Source organism: Parasteatoda tepidariorum, chromosome 9, assembly GCF_982258835.1.
Source record: "Parasteatoda tepidariorum strain Cologne lab strain chromosome 9, Ptep-v5.0, whole genome shotgun sequence".
NCBI classification, from domain to species: domain Eukaryota; kingdom Metazoa; phylum Arthropoda; class Arachnida; order Araneae; family Theridiidae; genus Parasteatoda; species Parasteatoda tepidariorum.
In genome coordinates this window covers 28,800,681-28,823,894 of record NC_141763.1, presented here as the reverse complement: position 1 = coordinate 28,823,894, position 23,214 = coordinate 28,800,681, and the positions used below count along the sequence as shown (strand labels likewise).

General features: G+C 31.2%; 2 protein-coding genes across 2 annotated transcripts; both read right to left on the bottom strand.

The window, feature by feature from the left end:
- Window positions 1-238: 238 nt before the first annotated feature.
- Window positions 239-679, bottom strand: LOC147803451 (uncharacterized). Its single transcript, XM_087151321.1, has one exon. It carries the CDS (start codon window positions 677-679, stop codon window positions 239-241), a length of 441 nt encoding a protein of 146 aa, XP_087007447.1.
- An 11,907-nt stretch (window positions 680-12,586) lies between these two features.
- Window positions 12,587-14,859, bottom strand: LOC122273071 (uncharacterized). The gene is made up of 3 exons (XM_087151320.1): window positions 14,500-14,859; window positions 13,709-14,008; window positions 12,587-13,496 (listed from the first exon to the last, which is right to left on the bottom strand). Exons 1-3 carry the CDS (start codon window positions 14,751-14,753, stop codon window positions 13,043-13,045), a joined length of 1,008 nt encoding a protein of 335 aa, XP_087007446.1. The 5' UTR covers window positions 14,754-14,859; the 3' UTR covers window positions 12,587-13,042.
- Between the last annotated feature and the right edge of the window lie 8,355 nt (window positions 14,860-23,214).

Below are 23,214 nucleotides of genomic sequence, written 5' to 3'. Positions count from 1 at the left end.
AAAAACCATTGCACTATGATGGGAATGCTATGTTGGCCCATTATAAAAATCCATCATGCCATGATGGGAATGCTATGTTGGTCCAACTTGAAAAGCGGCCAATTCCTACCTTGGGATGTTGGGAAAGTTTGATGGTCACATCAAGCTGTATGATGGTTTTTGTTGGGAATTCAAGTTGGTTACCATCATATTTAAGTTGGTCCATCAATGGAAAACCATCTTGATTTTTTGTCTTGGGTCAATAGTCTGCCGAGGAGTTCAAATAAGTTTTTGCTAAAGCAATTCTTTTCATTCGATTCGTCTTAGAAATGTATGGCTTAGACCTAGATTTGCGTCCGTGATAATTTGCCTTTCGCAGTACTTTTCTTACAGTTTCAGGGGAAATTTCCTTATTGCTTGTTAAAAAAATATCTTTTGTTATACTTACAGCAGAAAGTTTAGGATTTTGTTTAATTCGCAAAAGAATTTTTCTTTCTTCTCTCTGAGTAAGCTTCTTAGGTCTTCCACTTCTTGGTTTTACAGCAAGATTTTCAGTGTTAAGGTAGTTCTGAATAACTCTCTGCACACTAGAATGAGGCCTCCTAACTATTTTACCCATATAGCGAAGAGTTTTACCTTCATCTCTCAATTTTATAATTAACTGTCTTGTAGCTAAAGGAATTTCCTTATTAAGTGACATTTTCGTCAAAGAAAATAGCACTAGCAACTTCCCATTAACTCGAAAATAGATTTGAAGCTCAATGACCTTAAAAGTGTTATCTGATTTGCATTCTCAAGTTTGAAGTTTAAGATAAGAAATTCTACGCCCCTTCTGGCTTGTATGCAAACTTTATTGCCCTTGATTTTTGTCCAATTATCTTTTAAAAATTAGTGTGCATAAATTATTGGGCATGAAAATATTTTAGTCAAATAATTTTAAAGCTATTAACTGACGTTAAGGATTTAAAATAATAAAATTTTGAAAAACCGTTTTTTTCGCCCTTTAAATTCGAGTTTGATATTACTTTTGTCAATGTACGCAGACTTTTTTGACTAACTGTATATATAGATATTTTAAACATTGAATTTAATGCAAAATATCACTTTTAATTGTCTTTAGATTCATATTCTGTGCAACTCAAATTAGTTTGATAATTAATCATTATCAGATTATTAGTTATACTTTAAAAGTATTAGAATGCATGAATATCAGATAAAAGTTTATAATATTGAATAAATATAACAGAAATAATTTCTTTGATTGCTTAACTTAATTCCAAATATCACTTAAAAAAGTGTTTTCAAATTTATAAGAGTAACTTATTCCATTTTCATAGTAGATTATTTTGTGTAACTCAATTTGTTTATTACACTGCAGGTTAATAATGAATGAACTGCATTTAAAGAAGAAACATTCAAGTGCAGAAAGGATGAAAAAGATGAGGGAACGGAAGAAAGTAGAAAATCAAAATTTCCTGGCTGAAGAAAATGAAAGAATTCGCAATTTAAGGCTTCAAAAAAATAAACAAATAAATGAAATTGAAAAGCTGGAATTGCGAAAATATGAACGTGACTGGAAACGGATTCAGCGAGCTAAGAAAAAGGTAAAAAACAATGCTGTTGCTTTAGATGTAATAAAAACAATGAAAGCACTGCCTAAATCACCACGAAAGAGAGCTGCTATTATTGCTGGATTGACGAAACGAGTAGGAATGACATCAGATAAAGAGATGGAAAAATCAAAACAAAGCAGTATAGATTATTCTGAAGTTAAATTTTTTCTTTAGACCTGACATTATATATACCTGGCCAGGAATGAAAGATAGATAGCATCTGTGTTTGGGAAGGAAGATAAAAGAAAGTCCATCAAAAGCATTATTTGAAAATGTTTTTAAGAGAAGCTTACTCTATATTTAAAGAGGAAAATCCTACATTCAATATATGCTTCTCAAAATTTTGCAGCCTAAGACCAAAAAAATGTCCTTCTTATGAAAAATGCACCATCAGAACAATGCAAATGTAAAATTCATGAAAATCTTACACTGAAACTAAATTCCTTAAGAGGTATAAGAACTCTAATACATTTTGGGAAAACTGCCTATGCATTATAAACCTGGATTCTAAATTCTGGAAAAATGAATGTGCTATATGTCAAAATGGTTAACTATTGTCCAAGCCTTCCAATCCAGCCGAAACTGTGATTTGGAAAGAATGGGAGAAAAGTAATAATAAGATCCAGCTTACAACAACAGAAACCTGCATTGGAGCACTGCATAATCTTCCAACAATGATGAAGCATGTGCACATCAAAAGTATCCAACATGCAGAGTTTGAAAAAGACAAGAGTAATCAAAAAACGAGAATAATGCAAGTAAATTTTGCTATGTCTTTTTCATGCGAGTACCAAAATGAAGTTCGAAGTGCCCTTTAGAGCAGAGCTACTGTTCTACTATTCACAGCAGCAGTATTCTGTCAAAATGAGTGTAAAACATACATAATTTGCTCTGACACAACTAGTAAAGACAAAGATACCATATTTTTATGTATTCAGTTGCTGTACAATGAAGTTTTTGCAAATGATACTCTTGAAAATATCCCTGAAAAAGAAGTCATATGGAGTGATGAACCGTCATCTGAATTTGAAAATAAGTACATGGTCAAGTTACTTCATTTGTTTACTGAAAAGTATAAAAAAGACTGGAAATATTTTGCACATGGAAAAGGTGTAGTTGATGGTGTAGGTGGAAATGTGAAACGTCTTGTCAGGCAAAAAATGATGGCTCAGAGGGGACTCGTTATTCAATCAACTCTTGTGAAAAGTACAAAATTATTTTTTTCAGCCAAGGAGGAAATAAGGAAGAAAATTATAGAGTGCAAGCCTTGGGAATCAAATGTTCCAGGGATAAAACAGTATCGCATCATATGGTGGAAAGACAAAAAAATTCATTGCAAGCATAATGCAAATGATAAGAGGATGTATTGGAGGACGGTCTTGAATGATCTCGGAACCTGCTCGTTCCAGCTTGGGTGTCTCAATTTTATTGATAACATTAGGTGTAATGAAGCAGTTTGTCAAGGCTGTTCCAAAAGATGGCAATTGTTTCAAATACCTGTGCAAAAAGTTTCCAGGTTTATCCCAAACTAAGTTGAAAGAAGGAATATTTGTTGGTCCAGATATCCGCAAACTCATGAAGGATAAAGAATTTGAGACTAACATGACAGAAACGGAAAAAGAAGCTTGGGTTGGTTTCAAAGATGTAGTCAGTAAACTTCTGGGTAATTACAAGGATCCTGATTATAAGGAAATTGTAATGAAAATGCTGGACAAATTTAAAACGTTGGGTTGCTCCGTGAGTGGAAAAATGCATTTCCTTCACTCACATGTGGACTTTCTCCCCGAAAATTTAGGAGCAGTCAGCGAAGAACAAGGGAAAAAGGTTCCATCACGAAATCAGAGATATGGAGCGAAAGATGGGACAAGAACATGCTCGCTCACTACTGTTGGATGATAGCTCGGGATAAACCTGAGATTAAGCATAAAAGAAGATAATCAAAAATATGGTTCAGAGGAAAACGAGTATGTACTTAAATAGAAACTTTTCTCTTGTTTTTTGTTTGTTTTGATTTTTGTTTCAAACTTTCATATGCACATACATAATATTTGTTATTCTTGGTTAATCGTCAATTTTACGTAAGTTATCTCAATAAAAACAAATTAAAATAGTATGTTGGTGATTTTCTTCTAAAAGCTGATGTAAAAAGTTTGAACACAAGGAACTTATTGTTTTTCTCTCGACCAGAGGTGATTGGTGCTGTCCGGTAACAGTATTTTTTATTCATTTTAACCCATCAAAAATCTATTTTCTTTCACAAGATTAAATTCTACATAGATCAAAATGAATGAAGAGAGCAGTTACCGGATAGTACATGCAAAATTGTTTGGGAAAATTCCTTTCCAAATAGGATTTTAGTAAAAACATTAATATCGATTTTATAAAAAATCCTGATGTAATCGGGAATGAAGGTCATTTTCGAAATCAGCACATCAAATAACATATAAATCAACAATAATTTCTCTTGTATTTTTCAAAAAATTCAATTTCTTCAGGCCTGTGTATTTAGAAAGAAAATATATTGATTTTAAGGTAAAAGTATGTGTAAAAGTTTTATACGGTGTAATTTTTTCTTTCTTTCTGAAGGGCAATTTAATGTTTGTGTAATCTAAATTTGTATTATTAGTATAATTTATTAATTACATTAAATTTACATTACTATTAGTATAACTAAATGATTTATAGTTTTTTTTATACTTTCTGGTCTGCTGTGTTCAAGTAACTGCAAAATTCCTTTTCTATTTACATTTAAATTTTCCTTCTTTACTCCAATTTTATTAAGTGTTAAAAAAGATCCTTACACTTTCTTATGTATTTAAGCTTAGCTGGATTACACTTTTTTTTTCTTTGAATAAGATTTATCAGTAATATTAAATTTAAAAATTTATTTGGCTGAACCGATTCTTAATGTAATAAAATCTTCATGAATGTATTTGTGTACATTATAATGAAAACTTTTAACAACTTATTCATACAAAATACTCTTACATTGATAAGTTCTGTTTTAAATTTCCTAGCCGAGCTGAACACATGACAAAACTCTTTGGCCAACTTTTGAGTTTGATGGAATGCGGTATTTATTTTGGAATTGACAGTTTGTGCAGATAGAAGGCTAGATACAGGACACAATGAAATCCAGAACACTATAAAAATGGTGTGGTATTTCAAAGATAAGTACAGAAAAAAAAGTTAAAGTCAAAATTAACAGAAGAAAGCTCAAGTTTTTAAAGAAGAATAAGTTGATTTTTTAGCTTTAATTCTTCCTCAGAAAACTGCTGCTTGTAACATTGTGGGTCATAATTAAAATATTTACATTTTTGAATCATTAAAGATTCGAGAGTATTAACACTTAAGTTAGACCTAAATTCATTTTGATTTTTTTTTATTGTGCTGAAAATTCTCTCACAAGCAGCATTGCTGTGTGGCAAAAGAAGAATACGCAACATTATTTTTTGGCAGAATGGTATATTTATAGGCTTGATTATAATCAATCCTTTAAAGTCTTAATCTTGCACCAAACAGTGCCTCCCCTTTCACTAAGTAGTATTTCATCATTTGGCTCATCTATTTGAAAAGAGGCAAACTCAGTTTCACATTTGCAGATATCTTCTTCAGTAAAAAAACTACTGAACATACCAAAGAATCAAATTTTACTTCTTTTCTAAGACTAACGTCGGCAACCGTATCATTTTTTAGTGTCAAATCCTGAAGTGGAAACTTTTTCAACATATAAGTACATGCCTTAACATAAAATGCACGAATACCAGTAAAAAAGTCCTTTTTGTCTGAGTCTGATAATTCAGTGTCCATTAAATACTGTTTAGTTTTGTAGCCATTAGATTTCTGTTTCTTTCGAAGTGAAATATCAACTTCAAAAATATTAATAGAACTTTGAATGGAGGAAGGTTTAATATATCTATATAAAACATTCTGAGTACAAGGACACTAGTTCTCTTTGCAGTTTGTGAATAAGAGGGGCCTTCGTTTGCATTTAAGACATTAGTTTTAATAAATAGTGGTAAAGCACTCTGTAAAAAAAAAAGCAAGTATAATTGAGTCAGAGTATTTTCCATGCATTTTTTTATTCGCAACAAAGCATCAGACTCATTATCTTCTTTAAAAGAAAAAACACATTTTTAAAGCTTCCCCACTGCTCAAGGATTCTATTTACAATTTTTTCTAAAGATATCCACCTTGTTGTGACATTCATCCATATTTCGCGAAGTTCTACTTCACAAAGTTGTGGGCATAACTTTAAGGAATCTTGTCTTTTGTAGCTTTTATTTAAATAATAATAGACATCTACTGGGAAGACTTCAAATGGGAACAGGGCTCTCAACACTTTTAGGGGGAAAAATGGGTACCATTTTTGTGGAAATGGGGACCCATTTCTTGAAATGGGGTCCAAAGTTTATAAAAGCAGAGTTGATCTACATTGAACAAATATACATTTTTTATAATCCTTATACTAATCTAAAACATTAAAAATAAAATGCACTCATTCATTTTTTAATTATTATAAAAAATATTTTTTCAGCAAGTATGTCAGATAAAATACTACTAAGTATGTCTCAAGTAAGTAGTTAACGTATTTTTATTTTTAAGTATTTTTTTTTCTTTTTAGTAATATACAAATATGATAAGATAAGAACAAAATTCATGATCATTAAACTTGATGAAATTACACACACACATATATATACCGTAATATTCTTTGAAAGATTATAAATTTATTGAAGATATGAAGTTATTGTCTAGGCTTCTTTGAAAGAAAACTTGTTATCACAGAATCTTTTCTTTTATGCAACTGTCTATCTAACGTTTTAATTGTTTTTTCCTTTGATTTGCAGTCTTCTTTTGTGACTAGAACTCCATCTATCATTGCCTGCGCTACTTTTGCTTCAGCAATATTGTTGGACATTAAGGCTTTTTTTAATTTTTTGTTTGCTTCTTCAAGTAATGTATCAATAGTTGTTGTGGAATCCTTGACTTCTTTCTTTGCAGTTTTTAATTTGTCTTCTAAAATGGAAATATCCATTTTAGACTTTTTAAGCATGCTCTCTTTTTCTTCAGCTTCTTTAAGCTCTTCTATCTTTTTTTCTTTTTCGATTCTATCTTTTTCCTTCTTTTCTTTCTCTAATTCTAGATAAAGATTATAGCTTTTGTAAGCAACACGTGCTAAACATAACAACTTTTCTGAGATTGGAACCATTTCAGGCTTATTATTATATGCTTTTAAAGCATCAGCTACAGTCAAATGTGCATTCAGCGTTCTAGAAGACATAGACGCTCTCTCTTCTGATAATATTCTACCAGATTTGGAAAAAGCTCTTTCAACATCTGCACTTCCATGAGCAAGTGTCAATACTGCTGTAATAATATTTTTAAGATTCATATATTTAACACTACCATTTAAGCCTTGAATTTCAAATATGTCACTCCAAAACTTTTCAATTGGTTTTTCTTCAGTAACTTCTAACTGTAGAAGTTTCCATTCATCTATTACATCTCCCATCTTTGAAGGAAATGGTAGCAAGGATGCAATTTCTTGAATCTTTTTCAAACTGTTTGCTTTTTTAATATTACCAGGTTTAATACATGACAATATAGATAATAATTCATTCTTAAGAGGTCCTTTTTTCAAAATATAACACCCAACTGTAACAAAATGTTTTTGAACATTCAGCATGAAATTTCTTTTCTCTACATCACTGCACTGAATAAGACAGTCAAGTATGTTTTTTTCTAACACAATATCCTTTGAAGGCAACAAACTGTCTTGATCAAATATATCACCTAATACACACGTGCTTTTTTTAAGATATGTCAAAGTTTCTGGTTTGCAAACTCTGCCAGCAATTTTAAACAGCAGTTCTTTTATGCAATCATAAAGTTCTTGCACTAAAGGTCCTTCATTTTGAAAAAATCTAGTATATTTGGTCAGGATTGCAGAACTAGCACAGACAAAATTTAACTCTGCTTTAATAAGTGGCAGTTTTAAAAGAGAAACAATTTTTTTATAGCTTGCAGAATCTAACTTTCTTTCTCTGAGAGGTATAAATTTCAAAAAGTAGTGGACAATTCCATCCCAAAGTTCCAAAATTCTAATAACGGCTGGTTCTAAAGTAAGCCATCTCGAAATTGAATGTTTGATAAAGCAAAGGTCTTTAAGCTTTTTTTCAACCAAAACAGTTCGAAAATCTTCTTTTCTGGCAGGCCATCCATCAAAATAGTGAAACAATGCAATAGCTAAATCAGAAGAGTTACACCCAAAAACATTTAAACCTTTTATAAATGCATTATGTAGCATGTGTATGTTGCAAAATCCCATATTTAGCAACCCAACTCCTCTAATTGATTTTATTTCTTCATTCATTAGATTAAATATGGCTTTGTTAACATTAGGTCCATCACAGGAAAGCATTAACAAATTTGAAAAATTCAAACCTGCATTATCTATGGCAGATTTAAGATGCTTCATGACATTTTCTGCTTTTGCATGGCCTAAGAAAACTGTCTCCAAGTGATGAGAGAAAACTTTTTTATTTTTTTCAGACCAAAAACGAACTCTAGTATGCAGCTCTTTAAAATTAGCATTGTTTGTAGTTTCGTCGAACTGTAAAGTAAAAAAGGAATTTTTTATCTCACTCAAAAATTCATTTCTGAAATAAGGAGTTAACGCATCAGTGATAAGGTATGTTGCTTTAGTTGGATTCAGTGAAAAGTGTTCCATAGTTGAGGAAGGAAACATACAATTAAACACTTTATCTACGTCTTTGCAGGTAGAAAGTGGGAAATTAGAAGAGATCATTTTCAAGCACCAAATTATTTCAGCTTTATAAGCTTGATCCTTAATGCTCAGCATACTTAATGATGAAGTATGACAAGATAATGAAAGCTGGTTGGAGTTTTTCTTAGCTGCAAAATTTGACTTATGTTTTTCCGATTCAGAATGCCTTTTAATAGCATAGAAACCTTTATCAATATTTACAGGCATCATGTTACATACCAGACAAATCAAATTATTTTCACACTGGATGCCCCAATCAGAAACAATGTGTCCATTAGAATCCTTCATACCAAGCCATTGTTTTAAAAATTTGCATTTCCCCATGACTTGAAATATTTACGTTTTGAATATTCTAATCAATTTTAACTAGAAAATGGTTATATTCTTAAAACAAATTATTTCCTAAAAAACAAAGCATTTTGCAGAAAACACAAAGTCAAAATTGTTGAAATTCAGCATGTGCTAGTTTTGGGGAAGACGCTATCTGTTGGTGTATCCTAAACTTTGAGCTCATTACTTAGCTAAAATGTGCACAGCTTACAGCTCCCATTGATTTGAAAATGATCGATCTTTTACATGACGTCATAGGTGAGCGATGTCATGAGAGACGGAACACGTGATTGTAGAACTACTACACCAGTAAAATATAAATTATTTCTGATTAAGGTGAATTTTTTTTTGTTGAAAGAAATGAGTAAAATGCGGTTCTATTCGATGACTGCGGACTTTTGCGGTGGTAATTTTTTTTTGCGGACTTTTGGGAAAATTGTGGACCATTTGGAAGGCCTGTGGGAACTTTAATTCTCTAGCAGAATGTTGAGCTGCAAATGAATTAAGCGGCAAGTGCAACCACCCAGAAACATTTCAGAATTTTTCTCTTTTAAAAACTTCAAGACACCTTTAAACTTTCCTGTCATAACAGACGCATTATCACATTATCACAACAAAATGATACACAGTTTTTCCATTACGTTCCAATTCAGTATCTAATAATTTATAAGTATTCTCTCCTGTGGCTTCTGCAGTAAGTTTTTTCAAGGACAATAACATAAGCCCCGTTTACATGCACAAAAATGCGGGGTAAAAGCTGGAATTTTCGTCATTTTCTACCCTTCTTCCCCTACGCAGGGAAAAATTGAAGGACTGAAAGAAGGGTATCCTAGTAGGAGATGGAAATATGCAGGGTAAGCTCACCTCACTTTCCCGAGATGCATTGCGAGTCACGTGATTGTTTACGTTCTGGGCCCATGTGTTTTGTTTTGGAACTCGGAACGTGAAAATATTTTAATTTGTTTCAAATAATGGCGGAAAAAAAAGAAAAGAAGCCAGCTGATCGTTGGAACGATCTTGAAACAAAAGTCTTACTAAGCATATATGAAGTGTATATGATAGAAAAAAAAATTTGATGGTACGGTCCGCGACAACGAGACTTATAAAAATATTGCTATCGAGTTGTCGCAATCAAACATTCACAGATCTACCGATCAAATAAAAAATAAATTGAAAACCATAAAAAAAAATACAAAGAAGTGGTAGATTCAACTAGAAAAAGTGGTGCGGGAGCAATATCTAAATTCAGGTTCCAGCACTATGAACAGCTAAATAGAATTCTAGGAGACAGAGATAATATAAATCCAGTGATAACCTGTGATATTGGATTCAGAAAACCAAGTAAGTTGTATACTATTTTCATTCTACTTTTTATGCTCTTGTGAAATATTTTTGTAAATAAATTACAGACAATGTCACAACCGATATGCTATTCAAATTACATTTAAAAATTATCGGGATTACAATGATTTTACTAAAAGCACTAATTTATTCATTCGAAACTTATTTCATTATAGGGTCACAAATGGAATTATAAGTAAGGTGTAATATTTTAAACATCAAACCTAAATAAACTATCACTTTGTTACTGTGAATAGAGAAAAAAAAGCTCTTTTTTTATGAGAAATGTATCTTTTGAGCTGTATCTTTCATTGAATGATAAATGTGTCTAACTAATTTGAAGAGCTAGTTTTATTTTTCTCGGGTTAGTGTTATCTAAATTGTATTTGTTTCAACTTAACATTTACAATTTAAAAAATTCCTACTCATTAATTATGAACGTTAACATCACTACAAGAAGAAAACATTACAAAAAAAAAAAAAAGAATTATACCGTATTGGTCTATATCAGAGCTGTCCAACTGCAAAGAGCCGGCGGGCCAGAAATCCGGTCACTGATCACCTGGCGGGCCGCAGTTTGAGAAAGTTTAACTATAACCTCTTATACAATAAAAATTAAAAGTTAAATTATTTATTATGTAAGTAGTATGTATAAAGTTAGTTTATAACATGTTATGTATTAATCGATGACTTTTTTAAAAGTAAAATATTAATCTTTAGGTTGTTTAAATATATTACAGCAAGCAAATATATTTCATAAAAAAAAATTACTTTTATAGAAAAAAAAAACACACTTTTCTGGAAAAAAAATTTTTTATTTTTTATTTATAAAAAAGAACATTAAATATTAAAAAATATATGCATTATATTTTTCATAATCAATAATTTTCTGCTTATGTTAACTTTTCTTCAATCACGAAACACCAAAGTGGGCAAAATTAATGTGAATTAATATACAAAAAAGTCACTTATAAAACAAAGTATTTATGAGCATCTTTGCATATTTTTTTACTTAAATTTAACCAAAAAAAATCTTTTTAAATAAATTTTTTTGTTTAAAATTAGTTTTGTTTAATTTAAATATCTTAAGAACACAAAACAATCAATAAATATTATAAATCATAAGTATGATCTTTTTCATGATCAATAACATCGGCTTGACCAAGAATGGTTGACCCGGATGCTTCTTGATACCCTAAAATTTCGAAAAAAGAAATATGCTGAATAAGAAGCTTGCAGGGAGCACAATATAGGTTGGCAGGCTGCCTGTTGGACAGCCCTGGTCTATATTATAAATAGCTTATAGCAGTTAATAATATAAAAATGAAAGATTTTGAGACTCAATAAAATAATTGGAATACTAAAAAATTTTGTATGAACATCAACAATATACATATAGTTTAAGTATATATCTAAACGTTACAATTTTTCACACAAGTTTACCTTTTTTTAATGTCATTCGTGTATTATTACTGTTTGATTTCTTATTCTAAATTAAATTTTTAGTTTCTGACAATACTCTAAATGATGATGAACCAGACATGGATGGACATTTACATTCTGTAATTCTGAACGATGAAGATGAAATAAATACATCTGAACAAACCAACCAGATGAGGCCGAAAAAATTCATTCACAGGAGATTGATTATGAACCAATGTAAGTATAAATGAGTTGTATTTTTTTTTCTTTTTTAATCACAGTATTAAATAAAACTAGGTATATGATTAAAATATGAAAAAATTATTCAAATTTAGAGTTCAAAATTGTACTATAATCCATCATATTACTAGTAAATAATTGAATATTAATTTTTAGTTATTTTAAATAATTATAATTTTACACAATCATAATAGTTATTTTATTTAAATAACATTAAAGAAAATTGTTAGAAATGTTTCAATCAGAAAAATAATTGAAGATTTTCATAGGATATTGTTTTTCTGTGAGAAAGGAAAACCTAGAATGATCTCACTATCACAAAACTTCCTTATCAGTGATTAAAATGAAGTAATTGAAAATACAAAATTACAGCCTGAAATAACACAAATGTAGGAAAGGCAACCACATGGCCATCTGCCTTTTAATGAAGAATGCTGCCAAAGCACTACCTTATAATGCAAAAATCACACCTACTTTAGCAGCCATAAAATTTCTCATAACAAAGTAACAAAAATATTGAACACTTGTACAGCAATTCCCGCCGAAATCTAATAAGTCCCAATTTAGGTCAAGATAAAACTACATATGAATTTTGGTGTTATTCTCCTCAATAGTGCTTGAAAAATATTGAATGGCAGCACTACCTGTCCCCCCAAAAAATTTTCAGCTCCGATTGAGGTCAAGCTACCTGTAATTATCAATTTGTTTGTTGTTTAATATGTTTGGATAAACAGTGCTTTTATTTATTTTTTTAATTTCAGAGATGAAACAGACTTGGTGGAGGATTCTTTTTTTGAAAATTTAACTCAACCAAGTACATTAACACCAAGGGTCAATAACCAGGTTAAAACAATAAAACAGGGCCGAAAGCGTCGGCGCATCAATGACTTTGAGGAGGCTCTACGCAAAGTTATGGAGGAAACGACAAACAAAGTCCTGGAATTCGAAGAGAGGCTTGAGATCAAAGCCGAAGAGAAGAGAGAAACTTTTCGCAACACCATTATTCAGCAAAATGCAGAAATGTTAAAATTATTAAAAGAAAATATAAAAAAATAAATTTTCTATCATGATGAAGTTAATAAATTTTTGCCTTATATATTTTGTCATTATTCTTGAATTAATTATGATTTAAAAGTAAAATTATTTTTTCTAGTTTGATTTTTTGATGATTGTCTAATTAATGATTTATCAGTATTTTTTTAATAGATTCATTTATAACATGGACTTTATTTTGCAATATAGATTTATTTTGAAAATTCAATTTCTTTAAAACAATAATTTAGTACATTAGATTTATCTAAAAAAATCAATATTAGCAGCACAACATTCAACAAAGGAATACCATACATAAATTATCCATAATTTTGTACCCAAGACATAAGCAGATTTCTTTTTGATTTACTGTCATTGGAGTATAGCACAGGATAAACAGTTGGGTCATTACATAATGTTGAGTTATCGTCCCATTCGTAAAGATACTCATCTTGAATATCTTGTGCGATATTGTGCAACATGCAAGTACTTGGTACTTTAAATTTTTCAGCTGGGAGTCATTGGCCTTCAATAAGCACCTCCAGCGTCCTTTCAACATGCCGAATGCATGCTCGACATACACTCGGCACCGATTAAGCCTCTTATTGAAGGTAGCTTGCTGCCCATTTAAAGCACCACTAAATGGCTTCATCAGCCACTGTTTTAAAGGATAGGCTGGGTCAGCAACAATGTAAGGGGGAATTGTGGATGCAGCACCAGGCAATTCACAAAAATAATTGTCTAGATGCCTGATTCACACTGCACGAACAGCTCAGAATTTGCCAGAACCCTTGCATCGTGTACAGATCCTGGCCACCCAAAATTTAAATTTATAAATTTCTTCTTGTGGTTCACCACTACTTGTAAAACAACACTGTAAAACTGCTTTCGGTTAAAATAGTCTTTTTTATTTCTAATTGGAGCTTTTATAGGAATGTGACAGCCATCTAAAGCACCCAACACTCCTGGTAGTCCACAGACACCAAAGAAGGAGTCTGTCGCAATGGACACTTCATCTCCTTCAGGAAATTTCAATTCCTCCATGTAGCAACTCACCACCACTCGAGTTGTTTCTTGCACAATAACACACACAGTGCTCCTTGCCATTCCAAATAACTCAGCAATATTTCGAAGTTCAGAAGAGCTGCTGAGTCGCAGTAACATCACAGCTATTCTTACTTCAACTGAGAAAACATCTCGTACCACTTTCTTCTTTTGGAGATGAGGGCGAAGGAAGTCACAGATGATTGTAAATGTTGACCTATAAAGAGAAAAAATAAAATCATTAAACATGAATAGAGAAACAAGTAATTAAAAGTGAATGATTTTGTGTAAATGAAAAGACACCCATAGCTCATGTAGTGTATTTTGACATAAAATATATTGCCAATTATCAGGGTATAGCAGAATTTTAAGGGGCGAATGTGCCAATATTTTCATACAAAATAAGGGTAATGGGTTTGAAAAACACATCATTTTCTATCCGAATCAATAATTTATGTTTAAATATTTAAGCCATTCTTTGAACTTTTAAATTAAAATATACACTATTACATAAAAATAGGATGAAAAAAAATTACTTAAATGTCCTGCATATATTAAGTATGTTAACAATTGTTATTTTAATTTTTGGCGAAATTACATTCTTTTTTGTTGATTGATCAGAAAAGCACGAGTTACATTCAGATTATAGGAGTTAAATAAATATATATTAAATAATATAATTTATACAAATAAAATATCCAAACATACCTGTTTATTCTAAAAGTTTCTTTCCATCTACTATCATCATAATGTTGGAGAACTGTCTTTTCAAACCATTCTGAATGCCGTATTTGTTTCCACATTCTCCTGTGCGGAAATGCTAAACTTAAGGATGAAACTGCTGATCTGCACAGGATGTTTAACATCCTTTTAATACGCCTTTTCCCAGCATCATTTATGTCGCTCAAAGCATTTTCAATATTTTGAACGAATAACAATGATATTATTTGAATATTATCCATTTTAAATGAAAAGTATAAAAAACTTTACCTCAAAATGTAAACAAAAATATTGCAAGGAGTGATGGGATATATTTTCTTACTTCCGATTTATCATGTGACCAATGACGTAGAGGAAGTTGTTTGAAAATCCGGGTTTGAAATTCTTTTGCGTGTAAACGGGTTTTCTTACCGGTTATACATTGCCCTGTAAAATCCCTGTACCCTTCTTTTACCCCGGATTAATAGATTGCTCATGTAAACGGGACCGATGTGTATTTAATAATGGGTTCTCGCTTGTATTTACAAACTTTTTCTAAATAAATGATCTAAAAATAAGCTTTTAATTAATAAAACATAATGCAGCTTTCTACAAACATTTGTATTAGTTATTAACCTATTCTAATATTTATAATTTAATCATATATTATTTATTGAAGCCATCAGAATTCAATATATATATTAATTTAAATTCGTGTTAAAGTTAGGAAAAATCAAAAAGTTCAAGGAATACTTATTCTAATCTTTGAAACCTATTTACTGTATACATATTACTGTACTGTATCACAAGAATTTGATTTTTTTACCTTTCAAGTACAGGAAATTTGATATACTCTTCAAACATCAATTCATTAATAGCAATGGTCGCACTCCTTACTGAATTGCTCACACTTGCTAGAGTCATGCTTGCACAAGTGTCGGTGGCAATGTTTTTCTGGTAACATCCAGTCGCATAAAATCTTAAAGCACAAAAGATCTAAAACAAATTATAAAAATGAGCACACAAGTAAAATCAACATCACATCTTTAAAATCAATATCACTTAAAATAGCTTCTAAAATATATTTTAAAAGGAACTTTCAAACTTTAATAATATTTGAAAAGTTCTATGCAAAAAAATATGCACATAACTTTTTTAACAATGTTAAGAAAAAAATTATTTGAATATAAAAGAAATCTGAATTGAATTTCTAATATATCTTAAAATTATTATCGTAATCAATCTTTAAAGTTATAAATGCATTAAATGTGTAAATTTTATCAGATTTTAATATCCACCACTGAATGCAATTAGAAGGAAAATCAATGTCAATAATTATTTTCATTGCAAGCAATTTTGTGAAAGAAAAAAAGAGAAAATATATGGGGAGTTAAACTAAAATTTAACACGTTAAATTTTGGAAAGATTTCCGTTTTGCGATATACGGCAAGGCAAACATTTACTTACCTATATATTTTTAAATTAGCAAGTATAAATTCCATTTGGAGTACTGGCGATTTTTTACAATCTGCTTACATTGCAAAAAATCGCCAATGCTTACCTAGTACTGTAAGCATATATAATCATGAGAATTTTATCCCCATGCTTTATGACTGTAATAAGCTTTAGATTTTTTATCTTATCGAACAATAACTAAACAAAAAAAGCTAAGTAAAATAATAATAAATATCACTGCCAAATCACTTATTTCAAAATTTTATAAGCTTAAGTTTTAAGTTGAATAAAAACTAGTTATAACTGATAATTAAGAAATTCTAGAGACTTATTTTCTTGTATAAATGAACAAAATAAAATTATGTACCGTATATTTCGGCGTATAACGCGCACTTTTGATACAAAAAATAACATTGGAATTTACGGGTGCGCGGTATACGCCGAATATAAAAAAATCATAGATTAAAAAAATTTAAATATAGAAAAATACTTTTATTTTAAAGAAATAACGTACCTTTACCTAAATGCTTTATTGATTTTCGTTATTACATAAATAGTTCATCATATTCGTCTTCCGTTATTTCTTCAGGTACGTCATCACAATTTGTTTCGTCTTCATCATCTGTGTTGCCCTCATCCATAAATAAACAGTCATCTTCTGATCCGTCCAGATTATTTGAAATGCTGCATTTTTTGAATGATTTTCTAACCATCTCAGGCTTAATTTCATCCCATGCTTTTAATATCCATTCGCACACTGTTTCCAAACTAGCATGACGCATATGTCCTCCTTTCGTAAAGGTTTTCTCGCCCTCCAACATCCAAGTGTTCCACTGTTTTTTTAAGTTTGATTTAAATGGCTTGTTTAAGCAGACGTCCAATGGCTGAACTAATGGTGTCAATCCTCCCGGAATAACTGCCATATCGGTGTTAAATTTTTTCAACAATATTTTTGTATTATCTGTGAGGTGGGACCTAAACATATCCCACACTAAAAGGCTTTCTGGTTTTCTTAAGCAACCAGGACGGATTTGCCAGACATTTTCTACCGACAACTTAACACCATTTTCGTCCATCCAGCCTTTTTCGTGGACATGAACAAAAATACCTTTAGGAAAATTACATTTGGGAAAAGTTTTTCTCTTGAAAATAACCATTGGTTTTAGTTTCGTTCCATCCGCTAAGCAAGAAAGGGCTACGGTGAAATGAGATTTCTCATGTCCCGTTGTTGTTACGTTAACAGTTTTGACTCCCTTTAAATCAATTGTTTTATTACCGATCATGTCAAACATGACTGGGGTCTCATCCATATTTCCTATTTGCGAAAGTAAATATTCCTTTTTTTTCGTAGTTCTATAATATATTTTTGAAAACTTAACAATTTGCTAACCAAGTCTTTTGGTAGTTTTTGTGATACTTTGGTTTTTTCACGTAGAACTAAATTTTTCGAGCCATAAATCGGCTACACCAACTCACAGTAGCCTTGAAATTTTCACTCTCATGTGGATTAATCTTTGCCCATTTTAGAGCAAACAAGCGAACACAGTTTCTTGTTACAATCAAGCCGTTTTGCCGATTTACCAAAACCCAGTTTTCTACATTGTTCTCTAACGCCGGCCATTTTGTTAGTCCTGTACGCAATGCACACTTATCCTTAGGCATATCCATTGTTTTCTCTTCATTTTTCTTCCATTCACGCACCGAGCTTTCGCCAATACCAAAGTGTCTCGCCGCAGCCCGATTTCCATTTTCTTTCGCAAATTGAATTACTTTGCATTTAAATCCAGCGCTGTGTTTGCTTCGTTTGATAGGAGCCATGTCTACTACTAAAAACTACACTGAATTCTTAAAGCTTACAATGTTTACTTTTCAAAGGCAGGGCATCAAATGGTGCGATTGGCTGAAGAGAAATAACGATTTGTCTCCTGATTTGAGATATGCTTTTGAGACATACACAATAGACAGCATTCCAGATACCCCTCCCCCCCTTACTTCTGGAATGTGGTGAAAGACATTGTTGCAAACACCTGCACTGCTGAATACAACAATCGCATTTCTCAGAATCACATTACTCTTTCAACTCTACCCTCACATACATGTCAAATTCAGTTCTTTTATTTTTGCAAAAGATAGGGGGGAAAAACTTTTTATTTACTATCTTGAAAGACGAGATATTGCACATGTACAATCCAAATTATCGTGCGCGTTATGCGCCGGAATATACGGTACTTACTTTAGTTTCTACAGAGAAGGCATTTCTGCGTGAAGTCAGTGGCTCCAACGCTGGTGAAGTTTTTCTATCAGTTCGACCCACTTTTTTGTCAATCTAAATTGACTTCTAAATTCATTGTCTGCATATTGGAAAAACTTAAATCTTTCAGGCCGATTGATCTTTCTTTTAATGGTGTTTCTATCACTCTTTTCAGCAATAGCCAGATGTAGGACAAAAAACAGCGTCATTTTGATCACTAAAATAAACAAACTCTTATCGGAATCTAGATTTCGCTTACGAATCCGAAACCTGCCGGAATCGGATTCGTCATTACGATTCGTAATAACGAGAGCTTCATTTCGATCGGAATCAGTTTCCGTGAAGCTGGTAATAGGGACCTTGGAATCGGGAAATTGTTTTGCGGGAAAAAGTACAGTGGTTACATTCAGTCAATTCTACAGATTGGAAATGAGTAGCAATAAGAGAAAGCGAGTTGTTGTTTCTATAGAAACAAAATTAGAAGCAATTCAAAGATTAGATAAAGGTGATTTAATAAAGAAAGTAGCGAGAGATCTCGGAGTCGGAGCTGTTACTGTTGGCGACTGGAAAAGGAAGAGAATATGGAAATAGCAAAGTTGTTGATTCTTCCCATAATATTTTAAGAATTTTTTTTTCTTTTCGGTATCCACTATTATAACACAGGACAGCAAATGTTACAAGCTGTGGAGCTAGTGAGGACAAACCTGATTACTTATTAAACAGTCATTACTACAACCCGGGTATATCTAAAGCCAAGTTGAAATCTAAGCCTTATTGTAGAATGTATATTGGCGTATTTTAATTGAAATACTAATTGGTAAGTATTTGTTGTAGTTGTTGTTCATTTATGTCACACAAGAGCTACACAATGGGCTATTGGCAACAGTCAATAGTATATTTTCAATAGTACCTGAGGATGATCCGAAGACATACTATCACAATTTTGATTTTCACTATTTTAAAAAGGCATATCACTATACTAATATAAGCAATACATTATATAAGCATTCCGCTATACTAAAAACAACATTTTGACAGCTAAACAATGAATACATTTGTAAATCATTACTCTATTTAATTTCCTTGAAACTACTACCAACTTTAATTTGAATAACCATAGTTTCAACTTGAAAGATGAAATTGAACTACTTGAATGATGTTTGAATGGACAACAAATGTTTATTAATAAAAAGAGATAACTAGTAAAATTTTTCAATCACATAGCTTATTCTTTTTTGTTTTGTTTGTTAATATTTCAGTTTCAATAGTACTCTAATATTGCCCTTAATTATTAGTATTATTTAGTTTGTGAATGAAGTTTACAATTTTGGAAGAATTAACAAATACACAAAACCCATACTATTTTTAAAAAAAATTAAGTAAAAAAGTTCTTAAAGAAGAGAAATTAACTTTATAAGTTGCAGTAGTATACAGAAATAAACTCTGTTTATTAAATTTTAAAACACCTGAATACATTATATAAAAATTAAACTAAACCTCATAATTCGGTACTTTTAAGCTGTTTTTTACAAATTCTTTACAGCTGTTCTTTACAAATAAGTTTTGAGATTCTCAATCTCAGTAATGATTTTTAAATATATTTTTACTTCTCACAAGAGATTGATCTGCAATATTTTCAATACATTAAACATTCTCACAAACGATACTACTTAAGTGATACACTAGCACTATATATATGTCAATGTGAATAATTTGTTATTATTAGTAATAACAGTTCAATATTTATAGGACATGTATTAAAAATTGAAGTTTCCCAATTAGTGAATTTAAATTAACATTTCTAATGTTTGAATAGATTAAAAATAATTATTGACTTAACGTAGAAAAATATATATTCTTACCTCAGAGTAATACACAGTCTTTCTGATGCTGAGATGGCTTCTCTATAATTAGTATCCATCCTTGTTATAGAAGGGCCAATTAGTGTGAGCAAACGGTCAAATATTGCTGGGCTCATCCGAAAATATGTGAAGAAGCTGTCCAGGTCATTTAATCGCATTTCTTGGATTAAATTATTAAAATGTCCCTGCTCTTTTCTTTTAAGATTTAACTCTTTCACCCATGAGCGCTGATTTGTTTTCAATAATTGTAGCAACTGAATTCTTCATTTTTTTCTTATCCATTTTAAAATACACTAATATAAAATAAAAATAACAATTAATAAGTACGTATAATTAAAATGAATCTTTAAATGAAATTTAGAAATTAAAATGAAAACAATGTTAATTTTGGCCCATTAGAACAGATCGTTCGAAGCAGCAAAACTTGGAAAATACACGAGAAAAAAACAGCAAAACAAAATTCTGAAGAAGAAGAAAAAAAAAGAGCTCTCGCTGTTAAATGTCTGTTTTTGCGCATGCGCGAAAATGGAAACGAGTTTGTTGTATCTTGCGGTGTGAAGGTACTTGAAATCACGTGCAGCAGAGGAGAAAAATCGTGATTCGCATCGTTGTTGGGTTCGGTGTGTAGGCGCCTTAACTTGTTGAATGTTATGCGATACCGAAAACAAAAACATGAGCACACAGCTGTTTGGCGATTTGTGAGAAAGCTCCTTAAACGAAATTTTCGCCTACCCTTTGCTATCTACGGTATGTTTTGGCAATTCGCGTCCGGCGCATCTCTGCAATTATAATTGATTAAACAGTACTACTAGGGGAATAAGACAATATAAATGATCTAAATAAAATCAGATAAAAAGTATGAGTACAGTATAAAACGCACGAAGTGAGTAAAATGTACGAAGATTTTAAGATATTTACAAAAGTGTACAAAACAGTAGATGTGCTAAAACTTTTATATGCAGTTAAAAATACCAACGACACGTAAAAATGTTAGGATGGTGAATACTATCCAGTAAATCTTGTATGCATAGAATAAGAATTCCCAAAGAACTTTAAACGATTTTGATTAAAACTTGAACACGTAATTAAAATGTGATAAATTGCGATTTAGATTTTTTTTGTTAAAATTTATTAAAACACATTTTTTTTCTTCTCTGTATTTACTGTTAACTGTAATGGTTACTAATGCAAATACATCCAAAAAAGTAAAAATTTCACTGTTTTAGAAAAAAAAGGTATCGAACGTAGGCAAGTAGTTTAAGATTCTCTTAAGCGGTGGGAGACTGGTTGGAATCCAATTCTTGCCAAGAAACTGTTTCCAAGGTGTTCGTGGTGGTGAAAAATAATTTCTGTTAGAACGTGACGTCATTGGAATTTCATTCCATGAAGCTCATGGTAGGATTCCAGAGGGGGAACGTTTTCAATTTAAATTTCACAAGCTTAGAAACGTGCTGCTGCAACTATTACCGTTTCGCTTACAGCAATTAAATGAATTAAAAAGAAGATATCTTAAATGGACAGTTATCTTAACCGGGAAAACATCGTAAGCGTCTTGATTATACAGAAACGCAATTTTAGACAGTTTTAATCTCCGTGTTATTCGAAACATAGTTAATAAGTTTTATGTAAATAAAAGAAATCGGTCTTTTCCACGGTTGCTTCCTGAGGAGAAAAAAAGAATAAATTTTCCATGGAGAAGAGGAACTCTGTGGAAATATCTCCATATTGCAGGTATTCAAGATAAACGTTGCAAAAACCAGAGGCATATATTAATGGAGCGATCACACATTGTAAGCTGGAGATTCCGTTTTCTCCCAGAAGTAAGAAAATTTCGAGAAGAAAAAAGGAACATCTATTTAGATGAAAAGCGACTGGAAAGCAATCTTTCTTTGGAAAAATGTTGGACATATGAAAAAGTTAGAGTTACTATGTAAGATAGAGCAGGATATCGTTTGATTTTGATGCATGCAAGCTTCAAATCTGGTTTCATCCCGAATACCGGCTTAATATAAAAAGCAGGATTTGCTTCTGGAGATTACCATCGACAGATGAACTTTGAAAATTTCGAAAAAATGGATAATTGAGAAGCTGTTACCAAATATTCCTCCGAATCAGGTCATCGTTATGGTTAATGCAGATTACCATACAAAAGTGCTGAATCCTGTACCAACAAAAGACAAAATGTGTGTCTGGTTAGAGAAAAAGCAGATTATACACAATAAAAAAAAGGCGAAAAGTTGAATTATTTGAATTAATTACAGCAAATGCACCTTCCGAAATAAAATATTGCATTGATGCACTCTTAAAGAACAGGGATATGATGTTATGAGACTCCTCACTTATCATTGTGACTTAAATCCCATAGAATTAATTTAGAAAGACATTAAACGTTATGTAAGAAAGAAATGTGGCTGCTTACAATATGTTTAAAATCTTGCTTCAGCAGCCATACAAGATATTTGAAATGAGAGATCAAAAAAGCATTGGCACATATTGAAAACATAGAAAAAATTATTGGAAAACAGACGAATTGTCGATTAAATTGTGGAAAATATTTCTTTTTCCATCAATTCTAACTCTGAGAGCGATTCCAGCAATGATAGTTTTGACGATGATATTTAATCTTGCACGTCGTAGATAAATCATATATGCTTGCAACGTTGATTTGACGACTGGGCTTTTCGGAACAACAGTGTTTATTTTTATAAGCAGTTTCAATTTTTTTTAAATATAAAATAAGCTGTGACATATTGAAGCAATTCAGATAAAATTATAACAAAAAAAAGCATGAGTAGAGCACAAAAAAATTTCAGAAATGGGCATACTCTAGTTTTTGTTCCCTAAACAAGGATCTTCCTCAATGTCTAAACATCAAATAACAGATCATAAGTAGAGACTTCAGACTGCCTAGTTTACTCAAATTTTAACTGTGCCTGATGAAATCACAAGTTATAATTATTTCTTAACCTGTGAATAGTCGCGAAAGTAATAATTAGTTCCTTATTGCGTAACCCCATTTTATAGCCATTTATTTATTTTGAAAACTTGGTTCGAAACTTTTTGTGGTTCGCTGAGCGCGAAAGTACTCTTTATTTTTCTACTTTTTTGATTTAATTTTTTATTATTTTAATGGGTTTAAAGTTCTAAAGAATTAAT